Source organism: Gobio gobio, assembly GCF_949357685.1.
Source record: "Gobio gobio genome assembly, chromosome: 12".
Classification (NCBI taxonomy): domain Eukaryota; kingdom Metazoa; phylum Chordata; class Actinopteri; order Cypriniformes; family Gobionidae; genus Gobio; species Gobio gobio.
Genome location: NC_137105.1, coordinates 240,001 through 261,246, shown reverse-complemented (window position 1 = coordinate 261,246; position 21,246 = coordinate 240,001). Strand labels below are relative to the sequence as shown.

Below are 21,246 nucleotides of genomic sequence, written 5' to 3'. Positions count from 1 at the left end.
ATAGATAGATAGATAGATAGATAGATAGATAGATAGATAGATAGATAGATAGATAGATAGATGATAGATAGATAGATAGATAGATGATAGATGGATAGATAGATAGATAGATTGATAGATAGATAGATAGATGATAGATGATAGATAGATAGATAGATAGATAGATAGATAGATAGATAGATAGATAGATAGATAGATAGATGATAGATAGATAGATAGATAGATAGATAGATAGATAGATAGATGATAGATAGATAGATAGATAGATAGATAGATAGATAGATAGATAGATAGATAGATAGATAGATAGATAGATAGATAGATAGATGATTCATTCGTTCATTCATCCAGATCTGTTGTCTAGAATTAAAAACAACGGTAACATTTTTTACAATATGGTTTCATTTGTTGACATTGGTTATTTATGAATGATGAATTCCTTCTACAGCATTTATTAATTCTAGTTCATGTTTATTTCAACATTTACTAATGAATTAAGTTAGTGGAGCTTACAAGAACTAATGTTAACACTGATTATTAATACTGTAACAAACGTATCGCTCATTGTTGTGTGCATTAACTACCGTTATTATAAAGATTGCTGTTCATACAGAGACTTATTCAGTTACTAAATGAACATGATTTTCATATTTTTTGGTGAGACCATGTAAAAATCGACCCTGGGTTTGTAATGAAGAGAAAAAGTCTAAGTAACTTATATTCTTTTATTATTGGGCTGTTTTATAAAAAGAAGCAGAATGTTTTTATCACTTTATCATATTGTCTCAATAGTTCATGCATTAACTATCATCGAGCAATACACTTGTTACAGTATTTATTAATCTTTGTTAATGTCAGTTAATACGAATACAATTGTTAATCGTTATTTCTTGTTAACTAATGTGAACAAAGCGTTTTAAAGTGTTACCTACAACTACCTAAAAAACTCCATCAAATCATTGGATGTGATGAAGGAAGTAGCTGTCACATGACAGGAAAACCCCCAGCGTTTGAATCATCCGATGACTCGTTCCCTCACTCTCACGACTCTTGATTCACTCACTGAACCACAGGTGTTACTCTCATCGGGTCCCATTTAAAATGAGAGCGATATTACTAAAATATGAATTCATGAAATCAGAAACAGTATTGTTATATTCTTCATGATTCCCATCCCTGAACATCCCAATCACATGCTGAACGCTCTGATTCATACTGGAGGCTGTAGCGAACACTTTCAAACACTTGTGTTCAGTGATAGAGTGACTCACAGAGTGAAATGACTCATGTGGACAGTGATGAGTATCGATTCATAACACCGTTGAACATGTGCATAGAGACAGAACTACGGTGTGGTGACAGTAAATCACACTGAGACTCTCAACAGGTTCATCAGAAGTGCTGCAATGACAGGATTAGAATACAACTAATCAACTAACTAACTAACTAACTAACTAACTAACTAACTAACTAACTAACTAACTAACTAACTAACGAACTAATCAACGAACTAACGAACTAACTAACTAACTAACTAACTAATCAACTAACTAACTAACTAACTTACTAACTAATCAACGAACTAACGAACTAACTAACTAACTAACTAACTAACTAACTAACTAACTAACTAACTAACTAACTAACTAACTAACTTACTAACTAACGAACTAATCAACGAACTAACGAACTAACTAACTAACTAACTAACTAACTAACTAACTAACTAACTAACTAACTAACTAACTAACTAACTAACTAACTAACTAACTAACTAACTCAACAAGCTCACCGTCCAATCGACTGCCAGATGCCGGGCTTCTCTATGATGATTGGCAGAGCTGTCAAATGGGCGGGACCTTACGGAACTAAACATTATGTATGTGATGGACAGCATTTGACGTTTTAATCAAAAACTCATTTTTTTATACATTTTTCAAAAACAAGATTTAATATCTTCAGTTATTTTACGTCTCCAGTAACTATATCTTGATTTCAGAATGTTTAGATATTAGTGGTGGAAAACGAGAGGAAGAACATCATGTTGTGTTGAGTAGTGGTTGGAGAAGCAGTAACCCGTGTGTCGAGGCTCAATAAGGCAGAAACTGAAGACAGAGGAGAGCGGTGATGAGCCTACCTGGAGTCTGACTGTTTGCATGATGTGATTTCAAAAGCTGTTCAAAGAAAAGGCAAATCATATTTAAGGCATGGCTTCAGATGTCACACGTACAAAATATGAGAAATGGAGGACAAAATGCAAATCATAAGAAATCAAGAGAGGGGTGACCATTTGTTTGGGTTAACTACCAAAATCAAGCAGGTTTGGCTGGTAAACCCGTTCTGAGGCAGTGACGGCTGCAGGCTTTACCTGCTCATTGAACTTCTCGAGTTTCTCCAGCTGCTCGCGCTGGTTCTTCTGCAGCTGCTCCAGCTCCTTCGCCTGCTTCATGGCCAACTGAGACGAGAACACGGAAGAGCATGTCAACATCATGTCAACACAAGATCAACAACGCGTCAACACCACGTCAGCGTCACGTCAAAACCACGTCAGCGTCACGTCAGCATCATGTCAGCATCATGTCAACACCACGTCAGCATCACGTCAGCATCACGTCAACACCACGTCAGCATCACGTCAACACCACGTCAGCGTCACGTCAGCATCACGTCAGCATCACGTCAACACCACGTCAGCATCACGTCAGCATCACGTCAGCATCACGTCAACACCACGTCAGCATCACGTCAGCATCCCGTCAACACCACGTCAGCATCACGTCAGCATCACGTCAGCATCACGTCAGCATCACGTCAGCATCACGTCAGCATCACGTCAGCATCACGTCAACACCACGTCAACACCACGTCAGCGTCACGTCAGCATCACGTCAGTGTCACGTCAGCATCATGTCAGCATCACGTCAACACCACGTCAGCATCACGTCAGCATCACGTCAACACCACGTCAGCATCACGTCAGCATCACGTCAGCATCCCGTCAACACCACGTCAGTGTCACGTCAGCATCACGTCAGTGTCACGTCAGCATCACGTCAAAACTACGTCAGCATCACGTCAGCATCACGTCAACACCACGTCAGCGTCACGTCAACACCACGTCAGTGTCACGTCAGCATCACGTCAAAACTACGTCAGCATCACGTCAGCATCACGTCAACACCACGTCAGCGTCACATCAACACCATGTCAGTGTCACGTCAGCATCACGTCAACACCACGTCAGCGTCACATCAACACCACGTCAGTGTCACGTCAGCATCACGTCAGCATTACGTCAGTGTCACGTCAGCGTCACGTCAAAACTACGTCAGCATCACGTCAGCATCACGTCAACACCACGTCAGCGTCACATCAACACCACGTCAGTGTCACGTCAGCATCACGTCAGCATCACGTCAGCATCATGTCAGCATCATGTCAGCATCACGTCAAAACTACGTCAGCATCACGCCAGCATCAAGTCAACACCACGTCAGCGTCACGTCAACACCACGTCAGTGTCACGTCAGCATCACGTCAGTGTCACGTCAGTGTCACGTCAACACCACGTCAGCGTCACGTCAACACCACGTCAGTGTCACGTCAGCATCACGTCAACTCCACGTCAGCATCACGTCAGCATCACGTCAGCATCACGTCAGCATCACGTCAAATCCACGTCAGCATCACGTCAGCATCATGTCAGCATCACATCAGCGTCACGTCAGCATCACGTCAACACCAAGTCAACTCCACGTTAGCATCACGTCAACACCACGTCAGTGTCACGTCAACACCACGTCAGCATCATGTCAACACCACGTCAGTGTCACGTCAACACCACATCAGCGTCACGTCAACACCATGCCAATGTCACGTCAACACCACGTCAGTTTCATGTCAACACCACGTCAGTGTCACGTCAGCATCACGTCAGTGTCACGTCAACACCACGTCAGCGTCACGTCAACACCACGTCAGTGTCACGTCAGCATCACGTCAACTCCACGTCAGCATCACGTCAGCATCACGTCAACTCCACGTCAGCATCACGTCAGCATCACGTCAGCGTCACATCAGCGTCACGTCAGCATCACGTCAACACCAAGTCAACTCCACGTCAGCATCACGTCAACACCACGTCAGTGTCACGTCAACACCACGTCAGCATCATGTCAACACCACGTCAGCATCATGTCAACACCACATCAGCGTCACGTCAACACCATGCCAATGTCACGTCAACACCACGTCAGTTTCATGTCAACACCACGTCAGTTTCACGTCAACACCACGGCAGCTTCACGTCAGCGTCACGGCAACATCACGTCAGCGTCACGTCAACACCACGTCAAAACCACGTCAGCATCACGTCAACACCACGTCAGCATCACGTTAAAACCACGTCAGCGTCTCATCAACACCACGTCAGCGTCACGTCAGCGTCACGTCAGCTTCACATCTATGGCGCTCGGAATGTACCATTCGGCGACGAGACTGACAAGCACGACAGACAACACACGTGTATACGTGCGTGTACGTCTCCATTTGTTTTATATGGAGACGTACACGCAAATATTACGTCACGTACACACGTCAGCAACGTGTAGCTGTTGATCTATGCAGACGTCACGGCGGCGTCACGTTAGAAGTAAACGTGTGGATTACGTCTGAACGTCACAACGATCTAAATTGACAAATGTGACTACGTGCGTGTGACATGCGTGTGAAGAACGTCTGCACGTCTGCCCGTCTGAACGTCTAATGCAAAATAAATTGTACGGGCCCCCTAACCCCGCCCCACCAAGTAGGCTACATCGAGGCATTTATAGACGTTCACTGTAGTGTATCAAGAAAATACCAAACCAAACAATACCATAAAAACACACTCTACTCAGCAATTTTTTCTCTTAAACAAGCTCAGTCACAGCCGCGTTTCCATTACAGATTTGCGAAAAACTTTTGAGATATTTTCTAAATGTCAATAAAACCTATTGCGAAATGACAGCGTTTCCATTAACAGATGTTATGCGACTAAAACATTTTTTTCTCTCGTGAAAAGTTATTCCGAAAATGATGTCATGTATGTTGGGATTATGTGTATCCCAGCCACCGCCTAGCCATTATGTTTAATGGAAGGAGACGTGTTATTCAAACACTGATAACAATTAAAAGAGCGAAATGTTTGCATTGGCATGGTGGTAGCTAAAAGTTTTTACCATTTCGTTATTTTGGCTCGGAATTTCATTTGTTAGAAATATGAGCTGAATTAAATAGCCTACTAACAAATATTAATAAATATCAAGTAGCCATATAGCCTATTGCTTATTGTTCATTCATCATTAAGGTAAATGAAACCTTCTTGTAAAGTGTTACGCTTAAAAACAATGTTTTGCCTGAGACAAATATATGGTTGATTAAAAAAAAGATAATTGGTATTGAAGATAATTGTTTAGTAATCTTCTGTTTTATGACATTAACTAATTTAGCACACTTTATCCACTAAAACATTAATTCAGTTTTAACAAGTCAAGTTGGTTTCACAAGTCAAAAAAGAAGAGAAAACCCACACAAATCTCTTTTCATTCATTCATTGTTAACGTGTCTGTTAAACAACAATAAAATAAATACTAAAGCTGCAACCGCGAAGGAAATAAATGATGATCGTATTTTAACAAGCTATTGTACTCCTGCCTTGAAAACGTCTACTTCATTAACTGCGATATTGCTAAGTGAATGCTCGTTTTTACTGTACTTTTTATATTTATGTAACAAACTTGTTTTATTCCCCTGATTTAAAGATTTAGTGTAGCATTTATGAGTGTTTTGCGTGTGCTTAAGAGCAGAGTAGAGCTATGTATCTGTAAAGGCCTAAATAGGTTTACAGGAACAGGACCGGCATGCAGACGATTACTAAAGTCATACTCTGACCATTTAAATCCATCATTTTGTTGTTGAGATATGCTACAAATGATAGGCTATTAGGCTACCAACTTTTTGTTTTTATTAAAAAAAAAATGTTTTTTTAATTTTCATTTGACTCATTTATCTTGTTATGGAATATAACTTTTCCCAAGATGCACTGAACAAATCTCTAAGGCATTTACAGCACTTCAGATATTTAAAAAAATCAAATGTATATTGAACATTGCTCCTTTCAGAAACTGCTTATGCATTGTTGTATTCGGTACAGAATGTACAGAAATACATGACTGCTTCCTAGACATCAGGGAGTGGACATGCTAATGAGAAAATAACTGTGCCTCTGCAGCCATCTACTGATTATAGTAATTAAATAGTAATATATATATATATATATATATATATATATATATATATATATATATATATATATATATATATATATATATATATATATATATATATATATATATATATATATATATATATATATATATATATATATATATATATAATCCTCCTGCTCAAACATAAATGCATCACTGGACATGCAGCGCCATATCTACAGGAACTCGTCACTCTGAAATCCTCCACCAGCAGCCTCAGATCATCAGGCCACCTGCTTCTTCAACTTCCAGGCCCATGACTGAGCTATACTGGGCTGGGGAACCGCCTCCCCAGAGCTGAGAGCAGGAGAGAGCTTGGACCATTCTAAAGCTCAACTCAAGACTTTTCTGTTCAGAAAGGCTTTTATGTGGTGATTATTTGTATTGGTCTATATTTTTAGTGTTTCATTTTTGTTATTTTTCCCTTTTTCCATTGTTGCACTTTGAGATTCGTTGGAATGAAAAGTGTGTTATAAAAAAAATCCATTATTATTATTATAGTGGTAATCTCAGGTCATTTTAGTGTCAAGTGTTTTATTTCATGCAGGTGAAAACAATATGCATCTATTTGCACATCTTACTTTACTTATCTGGGATGTCAATTTCAGAGAACTGGCAGTTAAAACATTAAAATGTAACACACAAAAAAGGTGCTATATGACAATAAAAGTGGTTCTTGGCTCGTAATCATAGGGGAACCTTTTTAAGTGCTGTAGCACTAATCTTGGTGCTTCAGGGGTTCTTCAGTGATTCTTTGGCTGAGCTGATAGCACCACCATATACTGAACATGTGAAAATATGGTGCAATATAGACCCACAAGTGCTTCCCCTATGATTACGACCAAGAACCACTTTTAGTGCCCACCATTTTTTTTTTTTTTAGAGTGCATGTCATGGGAACCAACAACGTCACATTCATTTAGGCTGTATTTCTTATATAAGAAATATATCCGCTTCGCGTCATGCGGTTCTTTGCCTCTACGTCATGGCTAGCCGTGGATTATCCCTTACTTAACGCAGCCACTTTAAATTCACATAATGTTTCACTTCTTGGTAATAGAATTTGGAAAATATTTATATACATGAAACTTAACTGCCAATTGAGACAAAAGTTGAGGAAAAATACCAAGTAAAACACAAATTTGGAAATATTTATTTAATATGTGCAGTTTTTTGCTTATAAAAAATTAATCATTAGAAAACCAGAATGCCTGCAGATAAACTTTTAATGACTGTTAATTTCACACAATAGTCAATGAAAATATAGTTCCAAACAGCACCACAGCAGAAAACACTTGCACTTGTCTAAGAGGTGTAGTTGTGTGGGTGTTATTAAATATATATTTGTGTTTTTGAAAGAATAGGTTGAACATTTTCCAGTAATCTTAATAGAACAGTTCATTGCTGCCATCTACTGGCGGTTTTAAATGTATTTTTCAAATGAGCTTTAAAGACGTTCATAAAACGATATCCACTATAGAGAGACTCTTTTTACCTATTATTGTATATTTCATAACCCCTAGTTCACACATAATTGATAATGTAAAATAATTTAAAGCTTTTTACTGTTGTGAGATTAGTTTTTTTTTAATCACAAACCTAAACAGTATTTTCTTGATATTCTTCAAGAATGTTAAATATATGGCTATGCACTATAATGTTATAGCTATGAATGTGCTTTTACTTAATCTAAATTACTACTTCATCTAAATTACTTAATCAATTTTTTTTAATTCTCCAAAAAATATAATTTTAACATTTCAAAACATACAAATGTTTCACATAAAATTCTTTGAAAAATTCCATGACATCATGAAACAGTTATAAAATGTTTAACATCAGGTAAGATAACATTCAAATCAAGGATTTTGAACATTGAAGAAGAAGGGGTAAAAATAATAAAATAAAATAAGAATACCAACAACAACAAACAACAAAAAGAAGGGTATATTAGTGTACTTAATTTAAAGAAGAGGAGTTTAATTCTTTGTAAATCTCCATAGTTCTATTGCTTTGCGGTGTCAGAGTCCTTGTAACGTTTCAAAGTAATTCTTCAGATCAGCCTTGAAATGGGTAATATTGGGAATCCTACCAGACCATTTACATTTATGTATGTAGAACTTACCAAGTAATATTTAATCTATTTTAATAATAGCTTAATTATCGGGCATTTGACGTTCAGACGGGCAGACGTACAGACGGGCAGACGTTCAGACGTGTAGACGTTCTCCACACTCATGTCACACGCATGTTAACACGTCTTTAAGCGTGGTTAGGAAAGAAATGACACAAAGCGAGCGCCATACACGTCAACACCATGTTAACTTCAAATCAGCGTCACGTCAACACCACGCCAACATCACGTCAACACCACGTCAGCGTCACATCAACACCACGTTAACATCACGTCAGCGCCACGTCAACACCACGCCAACATCACGTCAACACCACGGGCCCTATTTTAACGATCTGAAACGCAAGTGTCAAAGCGCGAAGCGCAAGTAACTTTGTGGGCGGGTCTCGGCGCTGTTGTTATTTTCCCGGCGGGATAAATGGCTCTTGCGCCCGGCGCAAATCTAAAATGGGTTGGTCTGAAGTAGCTTCATTATTCATAGGTGTGGTTTGGGCGTAACGTGAATAAACCAATCCGAGCGTCATCCAACATTCCCTTTAAAAGCAGGTGCGCAAGTTCCATTATGGATTGCTATTATTATGGCGTATTTACCAGGCGCACGCCAGGAGCGGTTCACAGCCGAGGAGACTGATGTGCTTGTTAGAGCAGTGAAAGACAGAGAAGTGAAGTTGTAATGTTGTACATTATGGTAAAGGTGATTTCACAGTCTTTTTTTTTTTCAGTCTTTCAGTTTTTTCAGTTTTTCAGTCGATTTTTTTTCCTGGTTCTTGACGGACAAACCAATTTGTCAGATGTCCTGATATACATATATGTCTTGCCACTATTGGGCAAACAGGTCTTATCCTTAATTATTACAATTAGCCTGAATCATTTGTAAGCTAGATTTATGCCTATTTTTTCACATCTTCGTGGCACACCACAATGATTTCCGTCATCTCATGTGTTAATATTTTTTTAGTGTAACAATTTATGATTTGCAAAAATAACTGTTGCATCTGTGTAGATTACATGAGCAAAGTGTATGCGCGTTGTGCACGCTATACATTATGGTCAAGCATGCGCCCTTAAAATAGCATAATGAACAACGCGCAACGCGCCACTGACTTTAGACTAGGTTTTTTCTGGTCAGTGGCGCAATTGTTTAATGGAACAGCAAAATAGCACCAGGGATTGTTTGCGCCGGAACACGCCTCCTTTTTTGCGCTGAACCGCCCAGGGAGCGCAAGTTCATTCACTAGTTTAGCGACGTGCTTCTGTGGAGGGAAAAGCGCGCTTTGCGCGGGTGCAAAATAGGAATGACACATGCGTCGGTGTACAAAGTCAATTGCGCTGGGTGCAAGATAGGGCCCCACGTCAGCGTCACATCAACACCACGTTAACATCACGTCAGCGTCACGTCAACACCACGCCAACGTCATGTCAATAGCACGTCAGCATCACGTCAACACCACTTTAACTTCACATCAGCGTCACGTCAACACCACGCCAACGGCACGTCAACACCACGTCAACACCACGTCAGTATTATGTCAACACCACGTCAGCATCATGTCAACACCACGTCAACACCACGTCAGCATCACGTCAGCGTCACGTCAACACCACGTCAGCATCATGTCAACACCACGTCAGCATCACGTCAACACCACGTCAGCATCACGTCAACACCACGTCAGCATCACGTCAGTGTCACGTCAACACCACGTCAGCATCACGTCAGCAACATGTCAACAGCACGTCAACACCACGTTAACTTCACATCAGCGTCACGTCAACACCACGTCAACACCACGTCAGCATCATGTCAACACCACATCAACATCACGTCAACACCACGTCAGCATCACGTCAGCGTCACGTCAACACCACGTCAGCATCACGTCAGCATCATGTCAACACCACGTCAGCATCACGTCAACACCACGTCAGCATCACGTCAGCGTCACGTCAACACCACGTCAGCATCACGTCAGCAACATGTCAACAGCACGTCAGCATCACGTCAACACCACGTTAACTTCACATCAGCGTCACATCAACACCACGCCAACGGCACGTCAACGGCACGTCAACACCACGTCAGCATCACGTCAGCAACATGTCAACAGCACGTCAACACCACGTTAACTTCACATCAGCGTCACGTCAACACCACGCCAACGGCACGTCAACACCACGTCAACACCACGTCAGCATCATGTCAACACCACGCCAACGGCACGTCAACACCACGTCAACACCACGTCAGCATCATGTCAACACCACGTCAACATCACGTCAACATCACGTCAACACCACGTCAGCATCACGTCAGCGTCACGTCAACACCACGTCAGCATCACGTCAGCATCATGTCAACACCACGTCAGCGTCACGTCAACACCACGTCAGCATCACGTCAGCATCATGTCAACACCACGTCAACATCACGTCAACATCACGTCAACACCACGTCAGCATCACGTCAGCATCACGTCAACACCACGTCAGCATCACGTCAACACCACGTTAACTTCACATCAGCGTCACATCAACACCACGCCAACGGCACGTCAACGGCACGTCAACACCACGTCAGCATCACGTCAGCAACATGTCAACAGCACGTCAACACCACGTTAACTTCACATCAGCGTCACGTCAACACCACGCCAACGGCACGTCAACACCACGTCAACACCACGTCAGCATCATGTCAACACCACGTCAACATCACGTCAACATCACGTCAACACCACGTCAGCATCACGTCAGCGTCACGTCAACACCACGTCAGCATCACGTCAGCATCATGTCAACACCACGTCAGCGTCACGTCAACACCACGTCAGCATCACGTCAGCATCATGTCAACACCACGTCAACATCACGTCAACATCACGTCAACACCACGTCAGCATCACGTCAGCGTCACGTCAACACCACGTCAGCATCACGTCAGCATCATGTCAACACCACGTCAGCGTCACGTCAACACCACGTCAGCATCACGTCAGCATCACGTCAGCATCATGTCAACACCACGTCAGCATCACGTCAACACCACGTCAGCATCACGTCAGCGTCACGTCAACACCACGTCAGCATCACGTCAGCATCATGTCAACACCACGTCAGCGTCACGTCAACACCACGTCAGCAACATGTCAACAGCACGTCAGCATCACGTCAACACCACGTTAACTTCACATCAGCGTCACGTCAACACCACGCCAACGGCACGTCAACACCACGTCAGCATCATGTCAACACCACGTCAGCATCACGTCAACACCACGTTAACTTCACATCAGCGTCACGTCAACACCACGCCAACGGCACGTCAACACCACGTCAGCATCATGTCAACACCACGTCAGCATCATGTCAACACCACATCAACACCACGTCAGCATCATGTCAACACCACGTCAGCATCATGTCAACACCACATCAACACCACGTCAGCATCATGTCAACACCACGTCAGCATCACGTCAACACCACGTTAACTTCACATCAGCGTCACGTCAACACCACGCCAACGGCACGTCAACACCACGTCAACACCACGTCAGCATCACATCAGCGTCACGTCAGCATCACGTCAGCGTCACGTCAACACCACGTCAGCATCACTGAATTATGAACTATTAATAATCAAAACAAGATTCAGGACTGGATGGAAGTTTCCGCCACTGTAGGAAAAGTTCAAAAAGTGATCGTGACTTTTGATCTCACAATTTTGGCTTTTTCCCCACAATTGCGAGTTTATATTTAACAATTCAGATTTTTTTAGCACAGTCAGATATAAACTAGTAAACTTTGTTTAGAATTTTGAGATACAATGTTTAAATGACAAGCGTCCACAGGACTGATAATCCATAGCATAAAGCCTGAATCTGAATTGTGTGTGTTTGCTGTTTTCTCTCGTGACAGTAATCGTTCGCAGTAATGCTGTAGCCCCAACGAAACAAACTAAAGATAAACCGACCCGTTTTCTCTCCTCCAGGAACTTTTTGGTGTTGCTGCTGTTCAGCTCCCGAACTCTCCTGCACACAAACACACAAGAGACAGGTCAGAGGTCGTAGCGGCGGGCGGTGGGGGGGGGCGATGGCGGTCCTGTGTGGCTAACCTCTCGCGCTCAGCCTTGTTTTTGATGCTCTTGTCCTGGCTGATGGCTTTGCTGTTCTCCATGGACGTCTTCGCCTGATTGGCCTTCATCTCTTTGCTTTGCCTGTCAATCAAACAAAATGGACATTTTCAAAACAAGACCCAGAGAATGGTGGTTATGAAACATCATCGAGAGTCACGGGCCTTTCTCATGGAGATCCTGCAGAACAAGCGGAGAACGGGTTCACGCCGAGGGGAATCTCAGCATAATTAATAAAGACACTCGAGTTCAATAGACGCGCGACGGGCCGCTCTCTAAAGACGCCCTCCTGAACTCAAAGAGACTCATGCAACATTAATGCCCGTTAATTATGGCAGCATCTCCATCGAAATGAGACGGCGCATCAGCATCATAAAGAGGATAATACGGGCTCTGATGAGCGTGTTAATCAGATGCGATTCATTAGCATACTACGCTCTACGCTAGACCTGCACACGCTTCACTGTTCCCCGCCGGCTGTGGATCTGTGACTCACACGGGTACATCTCCATCCCATTCATCACCAGATTCCATACTGTATATTTAAGTGCATTATTATGTCAATGTTTCTCCCAGTGGGACTCATTTATGAAACGAACGTACGACAGAAACTGTGCACGGCCAAGTCCACGCTAACCCTGAGCTTCATCAGTATGAACATGAGCAGTGGCTACGATCAGATCTCAGGTCAGTCTCAGCTCGTGTACACAAGCGTTAGATACAAGAACACGAGTTCAAAGCCTTTACAAATGAATACACTCACCTAAAGGACTATTAGGAACACACACTAATACTGTGTTTGACCCCCTTTCGCCTTCAGAACTGCCTTAATTCTACGTGGCATTGATTCAACAAGGTGCTGAAAGCATTCTTTAGAAATGTTGGCCCATATTGATAGGAGAGCATCTTGCAGTTGATGGAGATTTGTGGGATGCACATCCAGGGCACGAAGCTCCCGTTCCACCACATCCCAAAGATGCTCTATTGGGTTGAGATCTGGTGACTGTGGGGCCATTTTAGTCCAGTGAACTCATTGTCATGTTCAAGAAACCAGTTTGAAATGATTGGAGCTTTGTGACGGTGCATTATCCTGCTGGAAGTAGCCATCAGAGGATGGGGACATGGTGCTCATAAAGGGATGGACATGGACAGAAACAATGCTCAGGTAGGCCGTGGCATTTAAACCATGCCCAATTGGCACTAAGGGGCCTAAAGTGTGCCAAGAAAACATCCCCCACACCATTACACCACCACCACCAGCCTGCACAGTGGTAACAAGGCATGATGGATCCATGTTCTCATTCTGTTTACGCCAAATTCTGACTCTACCATCTGAATGTCTCAACAGAAATCCAGACTCATCAGACCAGGCAACATTTTTCTAGTCTTCAACTGTCCAATTTTGTTGAGCTTGTGCAAATTGTCGCCTCTTTTTCCTTTTTGTAGTGGAGATGAGTGGTACCCGGTGGGGTCTTCTGCTGTTGTAGCCCATCCCAGTAACTGAGCAGATTGTGAAATAGTCAGACCGGCCCGTCTGGCACCAACAACCATGCCACGCTCAAAATTGCTTAAATCCCCTTTCTTTCCCATTCCGACATTCAGTGTGGAGTTCAGGAGATTGTCTTGACCAGGACCACACCCCTAAATGCATTGAAGCAACTGCCATGTGATTGGTTGATTAGATAATTGCATTAATGAGAAATTGAACAGGTGTTCCTAATAATGCTTTAGGTGAGTGTAATAGTTTAGCAACCTCACGTTTCATGGCAGATATGGAAGCATGTCTGGATTCTTTCTGAAAGAGATGAACCCAATTTTCGCTTTAAAATAATTCATTCTGGCTTGACGTGTTATTTTTAATGAATGCCACTATGACTAACTTATGATCTCATTTATGTTTTATTTTATAGTTTAATATATAATTCTCTCTATCTCTCTCTCGCTCGGTATCCTCTCTCTCTCTCATATACATAAAAGCAAAACCCCATGTTTTAAGGTCAAAGCGTAAATCTGTAATGGATGCATTGAGAAAGCGAGCGAGTCTTCACCCCTACAGTGAAACGTGAGCGGTTGGCCGGACGCTGGTCATGTGATGTGTGGTGCTGGACGTCACTCACCGCTCATGGATGAGCTTGAGCTGCAGCGTCTGTTGCTCCTGAACGCTGGCCAGCAGCTTCCTCAAGAGCTCACACTGCTGCGTCACATGGGCGTCCTTCATGTCCTGCTCCTCTGTGCTGTGGCCGTTGATCATCTCTGACCACTCTTTAGTGTGCTGGGCCACCATGTCCTTCACCTGAGGACACATCCACACCAAACACAGCACAGAGGAAAAAGTTCACTCCTTGGTTCGTGGTGATGATGTTACAGTTGGGCGTGGCTCCGCCTTCTTTGAGGTGTGTGTTGGGGGGGGGGGGGGGGGTTCATTTCTTCTGCTGAGACGCGAGTAAAAACATGAACACAAACACCTGATCATACAAACACCTGATCATACAAACACCTGATCACACAAAAACCTGATCACACAAACACCTGATCACACAAAAACCTGATCACACAAACACCCGATTACACAAACACCTGATCACACCTGATCACACAAACACCTGATCACACCTGATCACACAAACACCTGATCACACAAACACCTGATCACACAAACACCTGATCATACAAACACCTGATCACACAAACACCTGATCATACAAACACCCGATCACACAAACACCCGATCATACAAACACCTGATCACACGATCACACAAACACCTGATCATACAAACACCTGATTACACAAACACCCGATCATACAAACACCTGATCACACGATCACACAAACACCTGATCATACATACACCTGATCATACATACACCTGATCATACAAACACCCGATCACACAAACACCTGATCACACAAACACCGACCACACAAACACCTGATAATACAAACACCTGATCATACAAACACCTGATCACACAAACACCTGATCATACAAACACCCGATCACACAAACACCTGATCACACAAACACCCGATCACACAAACACCCGATCATACAAACACCTGATCACACAAACACCCGATCACACAAACACCCGATCACACAAACACCTGATCACACAAACACCCGATCACACAAACACCCGATCACACAAACACCCGATCACACAAACTCCTGATCACACAAACACCCGATCACACAAACACCCGATCACACAAACACCTGATCACACCTGATCACACAAACACCCGATCACACAAACACCCGATCACACAAACTCCTGATCACACAAACACCCGATCACACAAACACCCGATCACACAAACACCCGATCACACCTGATCACACAAACACCTGATCACACAAACTCCTGATCACACAAACACCCGATCACACAAACACCCGATCACACAAACACCCGATCACACAAACACCCGATCATACAAACACCCGATCATACAAACACCCGATCACACAAACACCCGATCACACAAACACCCGATCACACAAAAACCCGATCACACAAACACCTGATCACACAAACACCTGATCACACAAACACCTGATCACACAAACACCCGATCACAGTTTGAGATCTCTTATCCAGAACATAACCTGCCCTGGAGCAGGTTAACTTTAATGGTATCTTAAACCCAGGATTGGCACAAACTAAGCTTAAACATATCTGGATAGCCAGCTAAACCGGCTTCATGGTATAGGCCCCTGATCACACCTGATCACACAAACACCTGATCACACCTGATCACACCTGATCACACCTGATCACACAAACACCTGATCACACCTGATCACACCTGATCACACAAACACCTGATCACACCTGATCACACCTGATCACACAAACACCTGATCACACCTGATCACACAAACACCTGATCACACCTGATCACACCTGATCACACAAACACCTGATCACACAAAAACTGATCACACAAACACCTGATCACACCTGATCACACAAACACCTGATCACACAAACACCTGATCACACAAAAACTGATCACACAAACACCTGATCACACCTGATCACACAAACACCTGATCACACAAACACCTGATCACACAAACACCTGATCACACAAACACCTGATCACACCTGATCACACAAACACCTGATCACACCTGATCACACAAACACCTGATCACACCTGATCACACCTGATCACACAAACACCTGATCACACCTGATCACACAAACACCTGATCACACAAACACCTGATCACACAAACACCTGATCACACAAACACCTGATCACACCTGATCACACAAACACCTGATCACACCTGATCACACAAACACCTGATCACACAAACACCTGATCACACAAACACCTGATCACACAAACACCTGATCACACCTGATCACACCTGATCACACAAACACCTGATCACACCTGATCACACAAACACCTGATCACACCTGATCACACCTGATCACACCTGATCACACAAACACCTGATCACACCTGATCACACAAACACCTGATCACACAAAAACTGATCACACAAACACCTGATCACACCTGATCACACAAACACCTGATCACACCTGATCACACAAACACCTGATCACACAAAAACTGATCACACAAACACCTGATCACACAAACACCTGATCACACCTGATCACACCTGATCACACAAACACCTGATCACACCTGATCACACCTGATCACACAAACACCTGATCACACAAAAACTGATCACACAAACACCTGATCACACCTGATCACACAAACACCTGATCACACAAACACCTGATCACACAAACACCTGATCACACCTGATCACACCTGATCACACAAACACCTGATCACACAAACACCTGATCACACAAACACCTGATCACACAAACACCTGATCACACAAACACCTGATCACACAAACACCTGATCACACCTGATCACACCTGATCACACCTGATCACACCTGATCACACAAACACCTGATCACACCTGATCACACAAACACCTGATCACACAAACACCTGATCACACAAACACCTGATCATACAAACACCTGATCATACAAACACCTGATCACACAAACAACTGATCACACAAACACCTGATCATACAAACACCTGATCACACAAACACCTGATCACACAAACACCTGATCATACAAACACCCGATCACACAAACACCTGATCACACAAACACCTGATCACACAAACACCTGATCACACAAACACCTGATCACACCTGATCCCACCTGATCACACAAACACCTGATCACACCTGATCACACAAACATCTGATCACACAAACACCTGATCACACCTGATCACACCTGATTACACAAACACCCGATCACACAAACACCTGATCACACCTGATCACACCTGATCACACAAACACCCGATCACACAAACACCTGATCACACCTGATCACACAAACACCTGATCACACCTGATCACACAAACACCTGATCACACCTGATCACACAAACACCTGATCACACCTGATCACACCTGATCACACAAACACCTGATCACACAAACACCTGATCACACCTGATCACACCTGATCACACAAACACCTGATCACACCTGATCACACAAACACCTGATCACACAAACACCTGATCACACCTGATCACACAAACACCTGATCACACAAACACCTGATCACACAAACACCTGATCACACAAACATGACTGATATCTGTCATCATAGTGTGTGAGTGAAGCACTGATACGACACCAAGGCATGATGGGATAGTCATCAGTACCTTCTCTTTATGGTCTGTGCTGAGCATCTCAACCTTTATGGCCGTCTCCTTCTTCAGCTCGGAGCAGTTGTTCTCTCTAAAGGGAGAAGAGAAGAGTGAGACGGGTCAGGTTAGGGTCAGAGCTAGAGCGGGTCAGGTTAGGGTCAGAGTGAGAGCGGGTCAGGTTAGGGTCAGAGCGAGAGCGGGTCAGTTTAGGGTCAGAGTGAGAGCGGGTCAGGTTAGGGTCAGAGCGAGAGCGGGTCAGGTTAGGGTCAGAGCGAGAGCGGGTCGGGTTAGGGTCAGAGTGAGAGCGGGTCAGGTTAGGGTCAGAGCGAGAGCGGGTCAGGTTAAGGTCAGAGTGAGAGCGGGTCAGGTTAGGGTCAGAGTGAGAGCGGGTCAGGTTAGGGTCAGAGTGAGAGCGGGTCAGGTTAGGGTCAGAGTGAGAGCGGGTCAGGTTAGGGTCAGACTGAGAGCGGGTCAGTTTAGGGTCAGAGTGAGAGCGGGTCAGGTTAGGGTCAGAGCGAGAGCGGGTCAGTTTAGGGTCAGGTTAGGGTCAGAGTGAGAGCGGGTCAGGTTAGGGTCAGAGTGAGAGCGGGTCAGGTTAGGGTCAGAGTGAGAGCGGGTCAGGTTAGGGTCAGAGTGAGAGCGGATCAGTTTAGGGTCAGAGTGAGAGCGGGTCAGGTTAGGGTCAGAGTGAGAGCGGGTCAGGTTAGGGTCAGAGTGAGAGCGGGTCAGGTTAGGGTCAGAGTGAGAGCGGGTCAGGTTAGGGTCAGAGCGAGAGCGGGTCAGTTTAGGGTCAGAGTGAGAGCGGGTCAGGTTAGGGTCAGAGCGAGAGCGGGTCAGTTTAGGGTCAGGTTAGGGTCAGAGTGAGAGCGGGTCAGGTTAGGGTCAGAGTGAGAGCGGGTCAGGTTAGGGTCAGAGTGAGAGCGGGTCAGTTTAGGGTCAGAGTGAGAGCGGGTCAGGTTAGGGTCAGAGCGAGAGCGGGTCAGTTTAGGGTCAGGTTAGGGTCAGAGCGAGAGCGGGTCAGGTTAGGGTCAGAGCGAAAGCGGGTCAGGTTAGGGTCAGAGAGAGAGAGCGGGTCAGGTTAGGGTCAGAGCGAGAGCGGGTCAGGTTAGGGTCAGAGTGAGAGCGGGTCAGGTTAGGGTCAGAGCGAGAGCGGGTCAGGTTAGGGTCAGAGCGAGAGCGGGTCAGTTTAGGGTCAGGTTAGGGTCAGAGCGAGAGCGGGTCAGGTTAGGGTCAGAGCGAGAGCGGGTCAGGTTAGGGTCAGAGCGAGAGCGGGTCAGGTTAGGGTCAGAGTGAGAGCGGGACAGGTTAGGGTCAGAGCGAGAGCGGGTCAGTTTAGGGTCAGAGCGAGAGCGGGTCAGGTTAGGGTCAGAGCGAGAGCGGGTCAGGTTAGGGTCAGAGTGAGAACGGGTCAGGTTAGGGTCAGAGCGAGAGCGGGTCAGGTTAGGGTCAGAGCAAGAGCGGGTCAGGTTAGGGTCAGAGCGAGAGCGGGTCAGGTTAGGGTCAGAGCGAGAGTGGGTCAGGTTAGGGTCAGAGCGAGAGCGGGTCAGGTTAGGGTCAGAGCGAGAGCGGGTCAGGTTAGGGTCAGGTTAGGGTCAGAGTGAGAGCGGGTCAGGTTAGGGTCAGAGTGAGAGCGGGTCAGGTTAGGGTCAGAGTGAGAGCGGGTCAGTTTAGGGTCAGAGTGAGAGCGGGTCAGGTTAGGGTCAGAGCGAGAGCGGGTCAGTTTAGGGTCAGGTTAGGGTCAGAGCGAGAGCGGGTCAGGTTAGGGTCAGAGCGAAAGCGGGTCAGGTTAGGGTCAGAGAGAGAGAGCGGGTCAGGTTAGGGTCAGAGCGAGAGCGGGTCAGGTTAGGGTCAGAGTGAGAGCGGGTCAGGTTAGGGTCAGAGCGAGAGCGGGTCAGGTTAGGGTCAGAGCGAGAGCGGGTCAGGTTAGGGTCAGAGCGAGAGCAGGTCAGTTTAGGGTCAGGTTAGGGTCAGAGCGAGAGCGGGTCAGGTTAGGGTCAGAGCGAGAGCGGGTCAGGTTAGGGTCAGAGCGAGAGCGGGTCAGGTTAGGGTCAGAGTGAGAGCGGGACAGGTTAGGGTCAGAGCGAGAGCGGGTCAGTTTAGGGTCAGGTTAGGGTCAGAGCGAGAGCGGGTCAGGTTAGGGTCAGAGAGAGAGCGGGTCAGGTTAGGGTCAGAGTGAGAGCGGGTCAGGTTAGGGTCAGAGCGAGAGCGGGTCAGGTTAGGGTCAGAGCGAGAGCGGGTCAGGTTAGGGTCAGAGCGAGAGCGGGTCAGGTTAGGGTCAGAGTGAGAGCGGGTCAGGTTAGGGTCAGAGCGAGAACGGGTCAGGTTAGGGTCAGAGCGAGAGCGGGTCAGGTTAGGGTCAGAGCGAGAGCGGGTCAGGTTAGGGTCAGAGCAAGAGCGGGTCAGGTTAGGGTCAGAGCGAGAGCGGGTCAGGTTAGGGTCAGAGCGAGAGCGGGTCAGGTTAGGGTCAGAGCGAGAGCGGGTCAGGTTAGGGTCAGAGCGAGAACGGGTCAGGTTAGGGTCAGAGCGAGAGCGGGTCAGGTTAGGGTCAGAGTGAGAGCGGGTCAGGTTAGGGTCAGAGCGAGAGCGGGTCAGGTTAGGGTCACAGTGAGAGCGGGTCAGGTTAGGGTCAGAGCTCACCCTCTCTTCTTGATGGCCTTCTCCAGCAGCTTCTCCAGCGTCAACTTCTCCTTGTCGTGCTGAGCCACCAGTTTGTCCACCTGCGTGCAGTGAGATTTCTGCATGGCGTTGTGTTCCTGCAGGGAAGAGCGGGTCTATCAGAGCTGTGAGTGTGTGTGAGTGTGTGTGTGTGTGTGTGAGTGTGTGTGTGTGTGAGTGAGTGTGTGTGAGTGTGTGTGTGTGTGTGGAGGTGTGTGTGAGTGTGTGGAGGTGTGTGTGTGTGAGTGTGTGCGAGTGTGAGTGTGTGTGTGTGTGTG

General features: G+C 45.2%; 1 protein-coding gene across 2 annotated transcripts in view; it reads right to left on the bottom strand.

Moving 5' to 3' along the window:
• Window positions 1–231: 231 nt before the first annotated feature.
• The window catches only part of plcb4b (phospholipase C, beta 4b), a 115,854-nt gene continuing 94,839 nt past the window's right edge, over window positions 232–21,246 (bottom strand). For both annotated transcript variants that reach the window (XM_079831024.1, XM_079831025.1), the window contains exons 33-40: window positions 20,951–21,066; window positions 18,329–18,404; window positions 14,692–14,867; window positions 12,557–12,658; window positions 12,416–12,473; window positions 2,369–2,455; window positions 2,138–2,174; window positions 232–360 (exon numbers count right to left, since the gene is read on the bottom strand). In XM_079831024.1, the coding sequence (XP_079687150.1) occupies window positions 344–360; window positions 2,138–2,174; window positions 2,369–2,455; window positions 12,416–12,473; window positions 12,557–12,658; window positions 14,692–14,867; window positions 18,329–18,404; window positions 20,951–21,066 (669 nt within the window). In that variant the 3' untranslated portion in view covers window positions 232–343. The remainder of the gene's footprint in view (window positions 361–2,137; window positions 2,175–2,368; window positions 2,456–12,415; window positions 12,474–12,556; window positions 12,659–14,691; window positions 14,868–18,328; window positions 18,405–20,950; window positions 21,067–21,246) is intronic.